At 48.9% G+C, this 20,358-nt stretch overlaps 1 protein-coding gene across 3 annotated transcripts; it reads left to right on the plus strand.

Moving 5' to 3' along the window:
* Positions 1-2,980: 2,980 nt before the first annotated feature.
* ACCS (1-aminocyclopropane-1-carboxylate synthase homolog (inactive)) lies at positions 2,981-19,468 on the plus strand. Of its 3 annotated transcripts, none has more exons than XM_045557863.1 (15): positions 2,981-3,306; positions 4,590-4,859; positions 8,364-8,423; positions 10,057-10,127; positions 11,285-11,354; positions 11,831-11,897; positions 13,128-13,225; positions 13,727-13,804; positions 14,542-14,642; positions 15,250-15,339; positions 16,664-16,709; positions 16,820-16,961; positions 18,602-18,744; positions 18,853-19,006; positions 19,145-19,468. In XM_045557863.1, exons 2-15 carry the CDS (start codon positions 4,590-4,592, stop codon positions 19,240-19,242), a joined length of 1,488 nt encoding a protein of 495 aa, XP_045413819.1. In that variant the 5' UTR covers positions 2,981-3,306; the 3' UTR covers positions 19,243-19,468. The 3 variants fall into 3 exon arrangements, with proteins under 3 accessions (XP_045413819.1, XP_045413818.1, XP_045413820.1); XM_045557862.1 differs by having other exon boundaries at positions 2,982-3,306; positions 4,590-4,874; XM_045557864.1 differs by lacking the exon at positions 8,364-8,423 and having other exon boundaries at positions 2,982-3,306; positions 4,590-4,874.
* The last annotated feature ends 890 nt before the right edge of the window (positions 19,469-20,358 follow it).

A 20,358-nucleotide genomic window follows, 5' to 3' on the forward strand; every position in this document is an offset into this window, starting at 1 on the left:
TTATTCATATGGTAAATCACTTTGATTTTTATCAAAATGATTAAACCAACTTCACATTCCTGCAGTAAACCCCCTTTGGTCATGATGTATCCTCCTTTTATATATCATTGAATTTGGTTTGATATTTTAACAATTTTGTATTCATGAGGGACATTGTTGTGTAATTTTCTTTTTTTGGAATGGATTGTTGGTTGTGGTATCATGGTTAATCTTGGCTTCGTAAATGTTTGGGGAAGTGTTCCTTTCTCAATTTTCTGGAAGTTTGTGTCAAAAATATTTTTTTTAATCTTTAAATATTTGGTAGAATTCTGCCATAAAGCCATCTGGGACTGGAGGGTTTTTTGTGGAAAGGTTGTTACTTATAAATTCAATTTCCATAACAGATATAGAGCTATTCAAGTTTTCTATTTCTTGTGTCAGTTTTGGTAATTTGTGTCTTTCAATAAAATTTGTCTATTTCATCTAAGTTTAATTATTGACATAAATTTTTTTTATTCCCTTGTGCTTTTAATATCCTTTTTCTTCTATAACAGTGAAATGAAGTTTTTTTGACCAATCTAAATGTTTATCAATTATATTGACCTTTTCAAAGAATCAACTTTTGGTTTCCTATATTTTCTCTACTGTTTCTCTCTTCTCTATTTCCACTATTACCTTTATTTCCTTCTATTTAGTTCGAGTTTAATTTGTTCTTTTTTCTAGATTCTTATTATAGAAGCTTAAATCATTCATTTTAAGCTGTTCTTTTCAAATATAAGCATTTAAAGCTATTCATTTCTCTCTGAGCATCCCTTTAGCTATTAATACATTCCATAAATTTTGATGCTGGTTTTTTATGATCATTCAATTCAAAATACTTTCTGATTTCCCTTGTAAGTTCTTTTTAAAAATATCTATGGGTTATTTAGCATTTGTTACTTAGTTTCTAAAAATCTGGGGATTGTTCAACTTTCTTTTTTCATGTTTTCTACTTTAATTTCTTTGTGATTGGAAAACATACTCTAATTTCAATCCTTTTGAAATTTATTGAGACTTGTTTATGGCTAGATTTGTTTACAGCCTATGGTGTATCTTAGTCAATGTTTCATGTGCACTTGACAAAAAGTGTATTCTGCAGTATTGGGCATAGTGTTCTATAAACATCAATTATGTTAAATTGTTTTATAATGTTCAAATCTTCTGATCCTTAGCATCTTTTTGTTTTTGTTCTTTTTTTTTTTTTTGATCCTCAGTGTCTTTTGATCGTCTATTTTATCTACTACTGAGAGAGGGGTGTTAAATTTTCCAACTATAATTGTGGATTTGTCTATTTCTCTTTGTAGTTCTGCCAGTTTCTGCTTAATGTATTTTAAAGACTTGCTATCACCCGCATAAACTATTAAGATTGTCATCTTAATAATCCTTTTATCATTATAAAGGCCTGTTTTTATTTTTGGTAATTCTTTTTATCTTGAAGCCTATTATGTCAGATATTAACATGAATACTTCAGCTTATGATTATTTGCATGGTATATTTTTTCCCCATTTTTTACTTTTATCGTAACCATTTGTCTTTATGTTAATATTTAAAGTGTGTCTCTTATAAACACCATATACTTGATTCTTGCTGTTTTATCCAGTCTGGTGATCTTTTAACTGATCTTTAGTCAATTTACATTTAATGAAATTGTTAATACAGTTGGCTTTATATCAACGCTCTTATTATTTGTTTTCTATTTGTGCCATATGCTTTCTTCATTTTTTCCTTCTTTCAGATTCATCAAGTATTATCTAGTATTTCATATTATTGCCTTCTTTGGGTTTAGTTATACCTTTTGATTTTTGTAAAAAAATTGTTTGCCCTTGGGATTATAATATATATTCCAAAGGGCTAGGCCGAGCTGACCTGTCCACACCAAGTCCAACCCAGCTGAGGGGCCCTGAGTGTGTGTGAACATGCCAGCTTTGTGTTAAATAAAAAAAAGAAAGAGGTTAAAATTTTTTTCTTATATTATTGTTTACTCTTCTGTGATAAAAAGGGCTTCAGTCCTCAAAATAAATATCTCCTTTTGTCCTCAGTGAGAAGTCCACAGTCATGGTTTATTTTCAAAGATTTATGACTTATCTCCTGCTCCCATTGCCCCAGGAGCCCATTGCCAGAATATAGAGGGGCCATGGCAAAGGTCAATGAATGTCGTGTAGAACATGTGGGAGACCAGACTACGCCTCCCCCAAATATGAAGGATGGTTGAGCTGAAGACAATTAAGAAGAAGCAGATTCAGAAAAGCTCTCTGCCCTGGCCCTATTTGCCTAAAAGTAGGACATAGATCTACAAACACAAAGGTATCCTGCCCCCTCTCTACCAGGGAGAACAAAAGTTAACCACTGAAGGCAAGTTTAGACTCTCATGGCCTGGAGATGGTACCAAGGAAGGGACATGAATAAGCTTTACTAACTGGCCTTTGTCACCCATTTATCTGCCTTCCCACAAGTTGCCACCTGTAGAGAATCAAAGTCCTATTCTTTTGTCTTGTCATTTTAAAAATTTACCGTTCTTTGTTGAAGATGCTGTATAAGCTGGAATTCAAAGTCAACTCTTTGAGAACGACTCAATCCCTCACATCCCACGGTGTCTCCCATGTATATGTGAAATATACATGACAGTAAACTTGTTTTTCTCTCGTTAATTTGTCATTTGTAATAGGATTCCCTTCCAACAAAGAAACCTATGAGGGTTGAAGAAAATCCCCTACAAATCACAAGCTCTGGTGAAAGACCTACGGATGCTCTCACCCTAATTTGGAAAGTCTTTTCCGTAAACCGCAGCCAAGCACCATCTGCCAAGAAACGTCTGTGGCTCCAGTTGCCTCTGAAAATCTGGGGCCCTAAGGCCGGGAGGCGCAGGGAGGCCCCCCACGTGCCAGCTGGGGTGACCCGGCCCCGAGGCGGCCCCGCACTCTCAGGCCACCAGAGCCGAGGAGAGAGCGGGCGCTCCGCCCCGGCCTCGCGCGGGTCTCCGCCCCTCGGCCCCTTCCCGTTCTCCGGTTACCCTCCCCAGTCCCGCGGTGCAGCCGCGTGTGCGCCCCGGCAGGCGCAGGCCCCATCCAGGCGTTCTCCGGCTTGGGTGGCGAGGGGGCGAGCTGCGCCCGGAACAGCTCCAGAAGCCCGGCCCGGACGCGGACGGCCCTCGGTTCCCGAGCCCGGCGCGCTGGGCCGCGGCTGTCCTCACCCGCGCGTAAAGCGCCGGAGGGCGTTTCCGGGCACAGGAAACGACACTTAAAGCGCGTCTGCCGAGTGCCAGCGCCTGCCTCCCCCGGCTCTGCCAGGTAGGTGTGATCCCCCACTTTGCAGAGAGGGAAGCCGTCCGGGCCTCCCTCCGTGCGCTCTGCAAAAGCCTCGGCACTTCCGTGTCCAGGTCCTTGGCACCCTGCACGCTTCCTCCGCCTGGAACCCTGGAGCCGTCTCTCGCGAGGCGTCCTGCGCCCCGCAGAGGGCCCTTTCGGTTCATAACGCGCGACAGCCGCCCGGCTTGCGGGACTCTGAGGCCTGGTCGGGGCACGGGTGTCCGGCTATGGACTGCCACCGCCCCGCTGGACACCCGGAGCCTGGAACCCCACCACCCCCGGGTCCCAAGCTGTGTGGCCCATCCCGGCCTCCAGTCTATGGAGCTCCCCTTCCTTAGACCTGGGTTGTTGGGAGAGCCCAGCCAATTGGGGGAGGACCCCTGAGAAGACTTCAGGGAACAAAATTTAACCGCGCCCCTCCCCCCACCGGGTTTCTGGGCCACCCGCTGATCACCACCTGTCATTTGGTGTGTCAGCGCTTGTGCATCGGGATTGGGAAATTGGCGAGGAGTTATGACATGATGACTCCTGTTGAACGTTGGCCATGAGCCAGGATTTGTTCTAAGTACCTTATTTTCATTATCTCCTATGTTTACATCCTCGCTGCTACCCCGTGAGGTGGTTACAGTTATACCCACTGTACAGATGAGGTTATACACGGCTCAGAGAGGGGAAGGAGCTCACATTGGCAGGTTGAAACCGCTCTCTCCTGGCGCGCCCGCACCTCCCTCCATCCAGAGTGAAGACGGCCCCGCCCCGGGTAACCTGCACTTGTGGAAACCCTCACTCCTCCCTCCGCCCAGTTCTCACCCACCATCCGTTCCAGACCACTAAACAATCTCATCCTACCCTCTATGCCACAAGACCCCCAGGACGCCTTGGCAATGATCTGCTTTGACTCACAACATTTTAACTTGGCTTTTTGTAATTGAGGTCAGCAAGGATGGAAAAAAGAATGTTGGTCACCTCTTAGGCTGCAGAGTGAAAAACTTCTGCAGAAGTGTAACAAGCTAAAGTAGCAATATGAAAGTCAAATCAATGTAGCGAGTACAGTCCCTGGCACATACTAGGTCCTCATCAGATTTTACTTATTGAAGTAATTGCACACATGGTTACAACTAGGAAGGGACACAGGAAGTGATGGTTGCATGAACTTAAAGGGGCAGATAAGAGAAAGGGGCCCACATGACTCCAACTGATTTTTGATGCTTGGTGCTAGGGAGAGCCTTGAGGACTGTGTACTGAGTGCTTCTGTCTTTTTGCAGATGTTCACACTTCCTGGGAAAGAATCTGGTACACCTACCACCTGTGCGGGCCCAGCCTCCACACAGGACCTGGGCAGTAGCTATGGGGATTGTCTGGAAGGAGAATGCTCCAGAAAACCAGACCAGAAGCTGCCAGAACTCCATGGAGTGGGTGATCCCGTCATGTTCTCTGACAGCTCCTATCTGTCCTCGAGAGGACGAATGATTAAATGGTTCTGGGACTCAGCTGAGGAAGGCTACAGGACCTACCACATGGATGAGTATGATGAGGTCAAGAACCCCAGTGTGAGTGAGGCTCTCCTCCCTCTGGGACCCAAAAGGGGGTTGCAGGATGGGGTACCCTACCTTCCCCAATAGGACAGGACCCAGTTCACCCAGCTTGCTCTTGCCAAGTTGGAGTTATGGTCCTCTGACCTCCAAGAGGGCTTCTGATGTAGCTCAGAGAGTTCCCCATTTATTGCCTGGATCAGAAAATGGCCATTATAATAAAGGGGACCCCGATTTGTGAGGGAGGAATTCAAGAACCATAGAATGCTTTTTTTTTTTTTTTTCTGAGACAGGGTCTCCACTCTGTTGCCCGGGCTGGAGTATAGTGGTGTCATCATAGCTCACAGCAACCTCAAACTCCTGGGGTTAAGCAATCCTCCTGCCTCGGCCTCCTGAGTAGCTGGGACACAGCTATGTGCCCCCACGCCTGGCTAATTTTTAAAATTTTTTGTAGAGATTGGGTCTTGTTGTATTGCTCAGGCTGGTCTTAAACTCCTGGGCTCAAACAATCCTCCATCTTTGGCCTCCCAAAGTGCTAGGATTATAGGTGTGAGCCACCTCAACTGGCCCATAGAATGCTATTCTATGGATTCTGACCCACAACCTGTCAACTATCCAACTTTGGAGCTGGGGCAGAACTAGGGTTCCGGTCACAACTTTTTCACATATAGGTTCTGTATTGTTGAGCTAGTTACTTAGCCTCTTTGAATCTCAGTTCATCTCTAAAATGGGATGATAATACCTGCCCTGTAGAAGAGTAAAGATTAAACAGGAGCAGGTATATGAAGTTACTAGCATAATGCTTGCCACCTAGTACACTCAATAATGGTACCTGCTATTATTATTAATATGTCCCAATTATTAAAAGTTATTTCTGGTAATACCTTCAGAAGTCAGAGAGCTATCACAAATAACCCTTTAATAATCTTTATTTGATGAGTGTCTACCAGGTGCCAGGCACTGTTTTAGGTGCTAGAGTTACAGCAGTGAACAGAGACAAATTTCCTGTCCTCACAGAGTTTGTATTCTAGATGAGGAGACAGAGAGTGAACAGAGAAAAAAATAGATAGTATATGGTGATAAGTACTGCAGAGAGAAATAAATCAGGGTAAAGAGGACGGTGAATGAAGAGTAGGGGTATTGCTATTTAATAGGAGGTCACAAAAGGGTACTTTAATAGGGTGACATTTGAGCAGAGACTTGGAAAACATGAGGGATTGTATTAGTTTTCTATTACTGTGAGATAAGTTACCCCCAATCTCTGCTGCTTAAAACAGCAAACATTTCACAATTTCTGGGGCTCGGAAATCCTGGTGGGTGCTTCAGGCTCAAGATCTTCTGTGAAGCTGCCGTGAAGCTGGGGCTGCGGTCTCATCCGAAAGCTTGACTTTTCTATTTCCAAACTCACTCATGTGGTGCTTGGCAGGCTTCAGTTTCTCTCCACCATGGGCTGCTCCATGGGACTGCCTGATGACATGGCAGCTGGCTTCTCCAGGGCACGTGATCCAAGGGAGAATGAGAGATCATGATGGAAGCCACAGACTCTTTATAACCTCACCTTGGAAGGGACGTCACTTCTGCGTGTTCTGTTCATTAGCAGCAAGTCACTCAGTCCAGCTCACACTCAAGGGGTTTGGATATCAGGAGGGGGGATATTAGAGGCTGCCCGCCCCAGGAAGCAAGCCATGCAGATATCTGGGGGAAGAGCATTCCAGGTAGAGGGAATGGGCAGTGCAAAGACCCTGGGGTGGACCTGTGCTTGGTAAATTCAAGGGACAGCAAAGGGGCCACTGGGGCTGGAGTAAAGCTAGGCGGCCAGGCAATGAGATCAGAAAGGTAATGAGAAGGCCCTCACTAGTTGCCAGTGCCTTGATCTTGGATTTCTAGCCTCTAGAACCATGAGAAACAAATTTCTATCATCTATCAATTACTCAGTCTGTGGTATTTGTTATAGCAGCACAAAACAGACTAAAACAGTGGGGAATAGAGTATATGGGAAAGTATGTGTGGGGGCAAAGGGTATACGGGAACTCTGTCCTTTCTACTCAATTTTGCTGTGCACCTAAAGCTTCTCTGAGAAATAAATTCTATTAGAAAATAAAGCAAATATGAGATTTTCCAAAAAAAAGATAATGGGCGGCAGTGGTAATAGGTCCTGTAGGGTACCACAAGGCATGGCGAGCCGTCTGGTTTCAGACAAAGTGGGATAGTAGACAGTCAAAAGAGGAGGAATTTGATCTGAGTTCAGTTTTTAAAAGATGACTTGGACTGCTGTGTAGAGACAGGGCAGTATGCAGACAGGAAGTAGGGAGGCTATTGCAATGACATGGATAAGAAATTACGGTGGCCGGTACTGGGCTCAGCAACGGAGGGTGAAAGCGGTTGGACCGTGCATGCATTTTGAAGGGAGAGCCGCCAGGATGTGCGGATGGATTAGCTGTGGGTGGAGGAGCCTCCCATTTGCTTCCCAGAGGAGGAAGCAGCACTGCCTTTTATCTTGTCATACTCTGAACTCATTCAAATTCATCTTCCCTCATTGCTTCACTTCTCTGCATTAGCTCAGGGGTCAGGAGTTAGCTGTGGGGGGGTCTGCACCAGCCTCTCTGGGATCTCTGTGAGGGAGAGCTTGATCCGTGCTTTCCAGCCTCCCTCTCCTGCTGGCTGAGGATTGTGTGGTGTTGCACGGATCTCCTGGGGAGTGTTTACACCGACACAGAGGCTTCTTTATCTACACCTACCCTGTTCCTGTTCCTGCCAGGGTGCCAATTTACTGTGAACATTCTTTCATCCTGCAAACACGTATTGAGTTCTGCTAAGCCCCTTGAGAGATACAGTGGTGTCTTTGGCATGCCTCTGGCCTCCAGGGAGCTTACCCTCATAGGGAGATACAGCATATACGTCAGTCCCCGTGACCTGGGGCAGAATCTGACCCGTGCTCTGAAGAGGACAGATCAAGACCTGTAGGATCCAGAAGAAGAAAAGATCCTTCCCGGTGGGATTTTGGGGAGGCTCCCTGGAGGAGATGGCATTTGGACAGAGCTTTAGAAATGGGAGCCCAGTGGAGGGCACAGCTTGGGCAGAGGCAGGGACAGGGTTGGAAGGGCAGGATTGCAGAGAGCTCCCACGTTGCTTTGCAGCCTCTGTGGGCTCCTTGGGCCTTTTTTTTTGAGACTCATTCTGCTGCCGGAGCTAGAGTGCAGAAGCGTCATCATAGCTCACTGCAACCTCCAATTCCTGGGCTCAAGTGATCCTTCTGCCTCAGCCTCCCAAGTAGCTGAGAGTATAGGCAGGCACCATCACACCCAGCTAAATTTTTCTGTTTTTAGTAGAGATGGGATCTCGCTCTTGCTCAGGTTGGTCTCGAACTCCTGACCTCAAGCGATCCTCCCACCTTGGCGTCCCAGAGTGCTAGGATTACAGGTGTGAGCCACTCTTCCCAGGCCCCTTGGACCTTTCATTGGCACTCCACTGCCATGCTCACCCTGCCTCTGTACCTCTCTTCTCCAGGGCATCATTAACTTGGGCACCAGTGAGAATAAACTCTGTTTTGATCTGCTGTCCAGGAGGGTAAGTCCTGGGGTACTCTGGGTAGCATCACCAGCTTTGAGGGGCTGTCTTCCCTGGAATGCTTCCCCCACAAGAGCTTACTGCTTGCCTTAGTGGCCCTGGCCTGGGAGTCAGGAGACCCAGCTTCCAGACCTGCCTCGGGGACAACTTTCTGTGTGATCTTGAGTGAGTCACTTCCCCACTGTGGTCCTCTTCAGACTCTTTCCCTTACTCGGTGCTTCCTGCCGTGTTGGGTCCCTGATCTGGGGGGGGTGGAGATCAGGGGCAGAACAGTGCTATGTGGTCAGTATTTAGCAACTGGCTCTTCTGGGGAAAACAACAACAACAAAAGCCCTAATTTGTATCTTTGCCAATTTCCATAGTGTCAATTGGCACCGTGGCCGATTTCAAGCTACTGATGTGACATCACTGCATGCAGAGTTGGAAGAAGGGCGCAGTGGTGCACTTAATGTCATTTTCCCACCATACAGACACATGGAAATGACTGCAAGAGCATAGACAGCGATATGTAGTAACAAATCAGGAAGCGATGATGTTAAGAATGCTTATTTCCTTTGTTTTTAAGATAATTTACTTAATTTTAAGTTTATATTAATTTAATTTTTAAAAATGCTGTTTTTAACATAGCTTGCAAAATTCCTAAAAATTTCACAATCAGATTTCTTGAACTGGTGTGAACCATCTCTAGCAAACCACTGGAAATACCTAATAAATATGTCTCCCAAGGCTGCAGTGGCAGAGTTCGGGTATGTAGAGACAGCAAGGCTTAATCCAAAGGAATATATTTCCAAAGGTGAAAAATCCAAGCCCCAAGGGGCAGGGGCTGCAGGGAGTAGGTTTGAAAGACCTGTGTAACCTAAAGCTCACGCCTCCTCCTCTGGCAGCTCAGTGCCAAAAATAAATAAAAAGTGAGCCACAGATATAATTATAAATATTCTGTTAAAAATGTTAAAAAAAACCTGGTAAAATTAATCTTAATCATGTATTTTATCTAGCCCAATATATTTAAAATATGACCATTTCAACATGTAATCAGTAAAAAAATTATTAATGGTATGTTTTACATACTTTTTTATACCAAGTCTTCCAAAGCTAGTGTTTCTCAATTCAGACTAGCCGCGTTTCCAGTGCTCAGTAGCCACACGTGGTCAGTGGCTGCCATATTGGACAGTGCAGCTCTGCGGGAGGGAGAGAGAGAAAGAAAGGCTGGACCCAGTTACACAGAAGTGGCTGATTCCTTTTCTTGCTTCTGGTGCCACTGCCAAGGTCCCTGCATTGGTTCTTTTTTGACATTGTGCCTGTGATGCCCAAGGACTTACTAACCCAGCATCTGGTCACGGAGTGGGTGGTCTAGAAACTGCCGCATTTTCCCAAGTGTGAGGTTGAGCTCAGCCTGCAGGAAGACAGTGGCCTGAGTCCCTCCAGAAGTTGGAGGTGGGACTGAGGTGACAGGCCCCACGGCTGGGGCCTTTTCCATCACCCCATGGAGACGCTGAGCAGTGTGGTCTCCCATTGCTGCCTCTGCGCTGTGTCTTTGGTGAGCAGAACAAGTGGTTGGCTTTACAGGCCTCGGTGCTGTGGATGCAAGTGACAATGCCAGCTCTCAGCCCTGCTCTTCCCTCTCTGTCCCCAGCTGACTCAGTCCGACATGCAGTGGGTGGAGCCGTCCCTGCTGCAGTACGCTGACTGGAGGGGACACCTGTTGTAAGTAGTTGCCATAGGCCAGTGGGTCTCAACACTCAGCAAGTTTGCCCCCTGGGAATGTGTGGCAACATCTGGAGACATTTTTGGTCATCATAACTAGAAGGGGGTGCTACTGGCATTTGGTGGGTAGAGGCGAGGATGCTACAGCTCGTATGGTGCACAGTGTAGCCCCCACAGTAAAGAATTATCTGGCTCCAAATGTCAATAGTGGCAGGTTGAGCAAGCCTGCTATGGGCCGAGGGTCTAGTCCTGCAGACCGGGCGATTGCGGGGTCTCCTGCAGCATCTGCACGGAACTGGTGCCTCCTGCTGGTCCCCCCGCCCCCGCTCAGGAGCTCCCCAGCCTGGTGTCTGTGACCCTGGGTGTTAGGCGTGGAGAGGGCTGTCAGGTGAGGCGTCTTCGTTCTTGCTGTCTCAGTAGCTCAGAGGAGCCAGCACTGGTGTTGGGGGAGCTTGCTGGGGCCTTTTTCTAATGGTGAGAGGGCAGGTGGTAAATAGTACTATGAATGGTTTGTACTCATTGAGCGCTTACTAGGGGATACCGTTTTCAGAGCTTGGTGGCCAAATAGGGCTTGATCCCAAGACTGATTGCAGAGTACTGTGTTCTTTTAGCGTAGTAATTAGGAGGGTAGGCTCCGGCGTCAGACCACTGGGCTTCAGTGTGGACTCTGCCTCTTGCCAGCAGGTGACTTCCTTCCTTTAGTCCTCAGTTTCTTTGTCTATACAATGGGAATAATAATGATAATAATAGTAGTAGTCTCATCATAGGATTATTATGAAGATTAAATGAGTAAAATTTTCTAAACAACATTTGTATAAGGTAAATGCTTTAAAAATATTAGCAATAATGGCTATGATAATAATAATATTTATTATGACGATTAGTTAGATCTACATATGGAGTGTTAACTTTTGGTATCCCTGAGGTCTCCTGACTAGGTGGGGTTTGGGGTCCTAGAACTACTGCAATGCACGTGGTGGGGGGTGGTGGTGGGGGAGGTGGGTGCCAAGGAGTGGACAGGTGCGATGACCACACCTCCCCAGTGGGAAACTGGGGAAGAGTAATGGCAGCTGCCTGCAGAGTCGCCAGAGGAGCTCTGGGCTGCATCATGGGCTCAGGGCCCTCTGGCAAGCACTGCCCGCCTGTCTTATCTCCAGCCTCCGAGAGGAAGTGGCCAAGTTCCTGTCTTTCTACTGCAAGAGCCCGGCACCCCTCAAACCAGAGAACGTGAGTAGCCCCCTCCTCTGCTCCCTCCTGCTCTTCCACCTCCCCTCCCAACTTTTGGCTGGTCAGGGGCAAGGTGGGATTGGGATCTGCCTATCACTTGGTTTTGATTTGTTTCCAGGTAGAATTAGGAACGCCTCCTCCCTTCTTGCCCCCAATCCTGGATGTTTAGAGTTTTGGGTGTAATTTCTGCGCCACTTTGTTCTGTGGCCCCTCTGCTGCCACGCCTCCAGGCAAGACCCTCTGCGTGACCAGCCCCCTCTACCTTGCTCGGATGATCTGGAGCAGGGTCCACACGGATCAGTGTGGCTGTTGGCCCGGAGGGGCCTTTGGGGACCTCTGGGCTTTGTTGTGACAGAGCCCTGGAGGGCATGAGGAGGGCCCTGGCTTGCCCTCTGTGCTGTCCTGGGACAGAGGCTGTGGGTCCTGGCTCCCTCACGGAATGATTCATCTCCGTCCCATGGATGTGTCACCCTCAGGTGGTGGTTCTGAATGGCTGTGCCTCCCTCTTCTCTGCTCTGGCCACCGTGCTGTGTGAGGTTGGGGGTAAGTGAGCTCTGGGCCCCGCTCTGCACGGGGAGCCGTGTTGTGCCCACGGCATCCGCAGGTGCTGGCCCCAAGGGCCGCAGCAGTATGCTTAGGGCCATGATGGAACATACTAGACTGCAGGTGTAACAAGACACCCAGGGGCTGGCAGTTCTAGGGCAGGTGAGTGTGGTGTCAGGTTCCTGGGCTTTCTCTTTGTCTTTGCTTCATGGTTGCAAGGTGTTTGGTGCATCCTCGTGTGACAGTGTGTCTTAGCGCAGGAAGAAAGGGACGAAATTGTGCCTGTCTCTTGTTTATCAGGAGAGGGGCTGGGGATGCTCTTCCCCAGAGGAGTCCCAGCAGAGGCCCCTGGTATATTACTGACCAGAACCGACCTGTAAACCCGTTCCCAAAGTGGTCCCTGGGGAAGGGAACCAGGGTTGCCTTAAACCAGATGTGGCTCATCCCCTCAGGCTGCTGGTCATGTTGGGGGTCATATCTGGAAAAACCGGTGCTCTCTTAGCAAGGAAGGAAATCAGAATGTCTGTTGAGCAGGCGGCCAGCAGTGCCGGTACAAGAGCCATTGTTGTATTAACAACTGGTCACGGCCAGGCACCGAGGCCCATCATGATGGCTTAACTAATAGTGATAATATTAGTAACATTTACTGGCCAGGTACTGGCTTGAGGCTTTACACATGTGTACCATTTAGTTCTCGCAGCACCCTACAAAGTAGGTTCTAGGGTCATCCCCATTTTGCAGATAAGGAGACGAAGGCACAGGAGGTTAAGCAACTTGTCAAAGTGACACAAAGAGGTGGTAACCAGGACTGGAACCATAAAAGGAAGATTCATTGTGAGGACATAATAGGCAATTTCTTTCCCATTCTAGAACAATCAATAACAGAGACCCTGTAAGCTTCAGTTTCCTGTCTATAAAGTTAGGATGACAATAGTACCTACTTGGGAGACTGATTGTGAGGAGCAAATGAGATAAAATGCAAATAAATGTTCAGCACAGTTCCTAGCATATAGTAAGTGCTCAGTAAATGGTAGCTGTTAATTATTAGAAAAGGAACTGATCTCAGTGGATCATAGCTTTAAAAAGAATTTGGGGAGTTGAGAGTGCAAGCATGCCCCAAATGTTCCCTAAGGACATTGAAGGCTTGGAGAGGCGGTGGGGCCAATGGACGGGGGGGCATGGCGTGTTCCAGCCAGAGGATGACAAGCACTGGTCTCCTGTGACCCCCAGAGGCTTTCCTGATCCCTACCCCGTACTACGGAGCCATCACACAGCATGTCTATCTCTATGGCAACGTCCGGCTGGCCTATGTCTATCTGGACAGTGAGGTAAGAGCTCCTGGAAACCCAGGTGGGACCTGGGCCTGCCTGTAGTCCAGGAGTTTCCTGAGTCTGAATTTGAGGGTGGACATCGCAGGAAGTCTGTGGTGGGGGCCCTGGGGTTGTGGGGAATGGGGAATAGGGCCTTCTGTTGCCACATGGCTGTTGTGCTTGGCAGAGGCTCTGAGATCCTAGGGTCGATGTAGAAGCCAAGAGCCAGCCCCAGCAGCAGTGGGTGGGAAAAGGGCAGAGAAGACCTCAACATGGAAGTCCCTGGACCTCAATCAACGGGCTCCTGGGGCCTCTGCCAGCAACTTAAGAGTGATGAGGGTGTCCCTGATGTGGTGGGGTGGGGTGGATGGCAGTAAGAGGGACTGACACCCACCCCTTGTTTTTCTAGTGACTGTTCCAAAGAGGCTGGAAATTACAGGGGAGGAGAGGCCTGAGAGTTCAGGTTTGGGGGAGGGTGTCACTGAATTTGGTTGGTGGCTTTGGTGGGTCTTTTTCCAGGTCACTGGGACAGACACACGCCCCTTCCAGCTCACAGTGAAGAAGCTGGAGATGGCCCTGCAAGAAGCTAATTCTAAGGTCTGGGGATCGAATCCAACCCAAGGTTGGGAGTGGGTGGGTCCAAGCAGGGCATGGACCCCTCTTCCTGTGGCTGATCTCCATGTTGGAGTAGGGTTGGCATGGAACAGGCGGGTAGGGTGGTGGCATGGAACCTGTCTGGGAGTCAGGCACGACTTTCCCTTTGGAGAAAGATTTTCAAACCCCAGTGTACAGACCTTCACCAAAGTACCCCCTCTCCCCACCCCATCTGATTCCGATTCAGTGGGTCAAGTGTGGAGTGCAGGAGTCTGTGGTTTAACAAGTCTCCTCGGGGATTTGAGGGGTGACCCTCCCACTCTGGGGGTATCGGAGGCCTCCTGGGGAGAGGCAGAGACCAGGACTCCAGTGGTTCCTTCCAGTCCACTCTTCAAAAATCTGTCTACTTCGTGTTCTTTACCTTGGTCATTAAAGCTGTCCATGCCCACTGTAGGAATTTTGAAAGTGCAAAGGGCCCACCCATAATTCCACCAACAAAGGTGACCTCATGGCGTTTGGGCACATTTCCGTCTGGGCAGTGTTCTCTGTATTTGTTTTATTTTCATCGTTGGCACAATGCCGCAGGTGGAATTCCGTGTCCTACTCACTTGCTTCCAGTTGGGGCATGAACATGTTCCCCTCACATTCCCCTGCGGGCCGCACAGTGATTAGCCCCTTTGACGGTGCAGCTCTGACCTTGGGGAAGAGCTGAGGGTCTCTTGCCCCGTGGATGGTTTCAGGGTGTAAAGGTCAAAGGCCTCATCCTGATCAACCCCCAGAACCCTCTGGGTGACGTCTACTCCCTGGGAGAGCTGCAGGAGTACCTGGTGTTTGCCAAGAGGTGAGGTACCCCGCACTCCCCCTCCCAGGGTGTCTGGACAGACCCTCGCACCCTCTTCATCCCACTGAGGGCTTCTTTGCCTCCTTCCTGCAGTGGGGTGGGGAAGCAGGGATTTGTGGGATGCCATCTCTCTCTCTCTCTCTCTAACAACAGCTATCATTTATTGCACGCTCCAGGGGCCCGGCACCAAGTTAAGCACTTCATGTATCTCATACAGTCCTCACAACCACCCTGCCAAGTACTGACACTGTTATTCTGCCCAGTTCACCGGGCCTCAGAGTAATCACGTGGGGCGTGGAGCCACACTCGACTCCAGGTCTTTTTCATTCGAACCCTGGCACTTAAGTGCACCCCTCCATGGGGGTACCTGGGGGTCCGCCTCTCCCCTATAGCGCTTTGGAAGCTCCACTGTCATCTGCTTTGTATGTGTGGCTTCCTGATTGTTTGAAAAAATAGACAAAAGAAGAGTGTTCTTGGAGAAAACAAGTTGGGTAGCCCTGGGCTAGACCCAGGTCCCTCTGGGTTTCTGGGGCACTGTCACCCCTGCCAGGGAGCACATTTGTCCTGCAGACCAAGCTCTCTCCTCCCACCACCTGCCTCACTGCAGGCACCAGCTGCACGTGGTTGTGGACGAGGTCTACATGCTGTCCGTGTTTGAGGAGTCAGTTGGGTACCGCAGCATCCTGAGCCTGGAAAGGTGAGGCTCCCCCGACATGGCTAACTCCTCCAGCCCCCCATTCTCCCGAGGTGCTCTGGCCTCTTTCTGGCGCAGACCACAGGGCAGGGCTTGGCCAGGGCAAGGTGTCTTGCATCCAGCTTATCCCACTGGTCCTCAGATCCCCTAATGAGACAGTGGAAGGCTTGGGCTAGATCAGTGGTTTTCAAGTTATTCTGTGGTTTCTGAGCACTCCTAGGAGAGGCCTTAAGATTCCTTGAGGGAGGCCCATGTGGGTGGGAAACTGGCCTCCTTTGCTGATTCCTTCGTCCCCAGAGTAACTAGTTTTATTCATTCATTCACTCACTCACTCATTCTTTCAGCAAATACTTCTGGAGCCATTTGCATGTGCCAAACACTTCTGGATATTTAAATATGGGACTTTTAAAAAAATTAGATTTAATGTAAGGCAGAATTTGTGACCAAAACACCTCTGGAAACACTTGGACCAGATCATCTGTCAGGTCTGACCTTCAGGAACTCAAACGGTTCCTGCTGTTTGTTCAGAACCTTCAGTCCCGCAGGTCCTTGCCATTGGTCCTCTTGCCCTAGTCCTCACAAAGCTCTGCGGAGTAGACGGAGCGTGGATCGTTACTCCCATTCATTTTATGGACTAGGAAAGTGGGACACAGAGAAAGCAGTGACTTGTCCATGACCCTTGATTAGTCAGGGAAACAGTGTGTATTGAGCATCTCTCCTGTGCCAGGCACTGTGCTTCATGCTGGGGTTACGACATTGAACAAGAAAGACATAGGCCCTTCCCATATGGAACTGTAATTTGTAGCCAGAAAAAACATTTTAGCTGCTAAATACACAACTAGCTGTTGGGTTATGGCCATGATCAACGCTAAAACGGAGAAGTCCGGGGAGCTGTGAGAGGATTTGCTTGGGGTACCTGATTGGCCTGGTCCCTGGGGGCAGTTAGGGAAGGTCCCTTTGAGGAATTGATCAGGGGTTGGCAAAATCTTTCTGTAAAAGGCCAGATGGTAAATATTTTAAGCTTTACAGGCCATGTGGTCTCTCACTCAACCCTGCTGTAGAAACTATGTCAATGAGTGAGGGTAGCTGTGTCCCAATAAAACTTTATTTATAAAAACAGGCAGCAGGCTGGGTTTGCCCTGGGGACTGTTATTTGCTGAATCCTGCTCTAGAGGATGAATGGGAATTGGTGGTTCTAAGAGATGAAACCAGGGCTTGACCCAGAACCAGAACCTGATTCATCCGTCCATCTCCTCACTTGTTCAACCAAACGTGTGAACTCCCATGTGTCTGCACTGCCCCTGTTCCCACGCTGTGTCCTCTGCAGGCTGCCTGACCCCCAGAGGACCCATGTGATGTGGGCGACCAGCAAGGTGAGCTCCAGCCTGGCCTCAGGGTCAGGGAGGTGGGAGGGCAGGGAGGTGGATGGAACCAGCTTCCTCTGGGGAGGGCTGGCTGCTGCCTAGGGTGCTTCTTTCTGCAGGACTTTGGGATGTCTGGGCTCCGCTTTGGCACGCTGTACACAGAAAACCAGGATGTGGCCACTGCTGTGGCTTCCCTCTGCCGCTATCATGGCCTCAGTGGCTTGGTCCAGTATCAGATGGCACAGCTGCTCCGGGACCGTGGTGACTGTCTGGGCCTGGTGACCTGAAAATGGGGGGAGGTTTGGAGTCATCCTGGGACTGGCCAGGGATCATGGATGCTTCTACCATGAGAAGAATTTAGGGTGGCATTTGAGAGAGCCAGCTCTGGGCTCAGACCGGGTTCATACCCTGCTTGGTCACTTTCTGGCTGTGTAGCACATTAATTCACTTCCCTGAGCCTCAGTTTCCTCCTCTGTAAAACAGGATCATAGTGTTACCTGTCTTGTAAGGTTAGTGTGATTTGTAATTCAATTAGAATAATGCCTGGCATATAATAGGCACTTGATCAATGTGAACTCATTATTATTAGCTGTGAGCACTTAAACAATAGAGCAGAAGCGACTAAGATACAGTTGTTATAACAGAAGTGTCTCTCTCTCCCTGTGCCAATCTGTTCTGTTCCTAGGTTCAGACAGCGCATGTACATAGCAAAGGTCACCTGTAGTTGCCACTGTGTACTGAGCCCTGCAACTGCTTTTGCTGTAGCATCTTATTCGTGCCTGTCCAGAATCCTAGGAGCAAGAATTCTTGTATTTTCCACATTATTTTACAGTTGAGGAAAACAAAGACCAGATACTACACACCCACTATAATAGCTAAGAGTTTTAAAAAATAGTGACAACATCAGGTGTTGACAAGGATGGGGAGCAGCTGGAACTTTCAAGTTGGTGGGAATGGAAGATTTTTCAGCCACTTTGGAAAATAATTCTGCGGTTTCTCATAAAATTAAACACACACTTACCAAATGACCCAGCAATTCCACTCCTAGATATTGACCCTGCTGGTCACACAAAAACCTCTACATGAATGTTTATAGCTGCTTTATTCATAATCACCCATAACTGGAAACAACCCCAATATCCTTCCCCGGATGAGTGGGTACACAAACTGCGGCCCGTCCACATGATGGAGTACCTCTCTGCGGGAAAGTCTGTGACAGCCTGGATTAATCTCAGAGGCGTTCTGCTGTGTGGAAGAAGCTAGTCTCAAAAGATCACATACTGTATAATTCCACTTCTGTGACATTCTGGAAAAGGCAAAACTGTAACGATGGGTAACAGATCAGTGGTTGCCAGGAAGGGGCCGACATGCCTGTAAATAGCATGAGGGAGTCCTTTCGGGTGATGGAACTGCTCAGAATCCTGGCTAGGGTGGTGGTGACACAAATCTATACATGTGTTAACATTCATAGAACTGTACAGCAACAACCAAAAAGGATCAAAGAGGTGAAGTTGCCTGAGGCCCCACCCCTGGTCAGTGGCCTCGCTGGGATCTGAACCTGAATCCGTGTGACTCTTAGCATCACTTTACAACTGGGTAGACCTTTGGTTCAATTCTGTAACCTAAGGGACTTTGTACTCAGGGCTCCTGAACAGGGTGTGGGATCTGGAGCAGTCAGGGCTGCGTATCTGGATTCAAGCTGCTTTACACCAAACATGGAATTCCCACCCCCTTCCCACCTCCCTCTGTAACCCTCCCCTGCCCGCCCATCAAGCAGCTGGAGGAGGGACTCACACAGTCCTGGCAGCTTGTGGCCTTTTTCTTTTCAGCATTTAGACTAGTGGGTCCGAGTAGAGGGCTGATGGGAGGTTTATCTTTTGGCTTCCCTTTTGCCCGAACAGACTGGATCAACCAGGTGTACCTGCCGGAAAACCACGCCCGGCTCAAGGCTGCGCACGCCTATGTCTCCAAAGAGCTCAGGGCCCTGGGGATCCCCTTCCTGAGTGGTGGGGCCGGCTTCTTCATCTGGGTTGACCTGAGAAAGGTAATGCAGGTGGAGGTGAGGGTTGGGAGAGAGCCTCAGGCCTCCCCTCAGCATGGGAGGAGCGAGAGGGAGTCTCATTTATATCCCAAACCCCTTCCACCCTCCCAGTACCTGCCCGAGGCCACCTTTGAGGAGGAAATGCTGCTCTGGCGTCGCTTTTTGGACAAGAAGGTGCTGCTGTCCTTTGGCAAGGCCTTCGAGTGTAAGGAGCCTGGCTGGTTCCGCTTCGTCTTCTCAGACAAGGCCCACCGGCTTCGCCTGGGTGAGCAGCCTCCTTTCAGCCCAGTCCCCAGCTGCGTCCTTCACTCTGCCCTCCCTCCTTTGGCCCCAGCAGCCTCAGCTGGTTCGTCCCCAGCCACCAGCCATCAATGCTGACTGGCTCCTCACTGGCCCTTCCCAGGGATGCAGAGGGTCCGGCAGGTGCTCGAGGGCGAAGCCCAGGTGGCAGAAGACCCCGCTCCCTGTAAGACCCAGGAGCTGAGTGACCAGCGCAGGTGAGCTGGCCGTTGCCTCACGGACACAGGGCCTGGCAGCCACTGCCCACCTGGGGCGTTCCGGGGCTGCAGAAGACTATGGATGTGCCATTTGCCAGGAAGATACCGAACGTGGCTTTGCCCCTGAACAAGAACTGGTTCTTGCCTTTCTCTGTGGCAGCTGGAGACTCCTTAAGTTGTGGTTCAACTTGGGCCATCCCTGTCCTCTATTAAACAAAACTGGGAGAAGCCAGATGCCTCTGTTGTGAGTGATTTACAGAATGGAGGAGTCGTGACTGCTCCTAGCCGCCGCCCTCCGCCCCGCTGAGCACGTGAAGAGAAAACAAACAACCTGTACCTTCTTTTTGATGGTGCCTTCATACCTCTTTGTTGCCAGGGAAACAAGTCAAGGGAACAGCACAAATAAGAGAGTTTGCTGAAAACATTTTTTAAAAAATTAATAACTTCCAAACTACAAGGAGAATGGTACTGATTCTCTTTGTTCCTCTTGTTCTCCCCACACTTAGGACAGGTGGGCTCACAGCACACCAGGAACCTGGGACAGGCCTCTGCTCGGGACCAGGTGAACAGGATTCCATGGTGGAGCCAGGAGTGGCTTCTCTGTGGGAATTAAAGTAGCCTCTCAGTTTCCAGTAAGCTCCTTCTTCTGCCTGGGAAGGAGCCACCTTCACTGATGTCTTCAAAGCCAAGTGACCTAGCGATAGTTGTGGGGGGAAGATTTGGGGCTGGAACCTTGAACCGAGGCACAGCTGACCTAGGCTGGCTTTTCCACCCTAAGCGTACAGACAAAGGGCCGCCTACCGCATCTCCAGGGTGCTTTGGTTCACAGCCTAAATGAGCTTTCTGATCTGTCCATAAACTGTGTGCCAGGTGCTGGCTCTCCTGCTTAGAAAAGCTGACTCTTCCTTTTCTCCTCTTTTAAGACAATGTCAGTAAAATCAGTGTTTCCATTCTCCAAACCATGTCATTTGGTTTACAATTTTTTTCTCTTTCTTTCTGTCTGCCTGTCATTCATTCTTCCTGCCTGTCTTTTACTGAGTACCTTCTATGTGCCAGACACTGTGGGTCATTTACATGCATTATTTCTGACTCAAACATCCTGGCAAGCTGAGTCAGAAAT

The sequence above is a fragment of the Lemur catta genome, chromosome 7 (genome assembly GCF_020740605.2).
Source record: "Lemur catta isolate mLemCat1 chromosome 7, mLemCat1.pri, whole genome shotgun sequence".
In the NCBI taxonomy this organism is placed as follows: Eukaryota; Metazoa; Chordata; class Mammalia; order Primates; family Lemuridae; genus Lemur; species Lemur catta.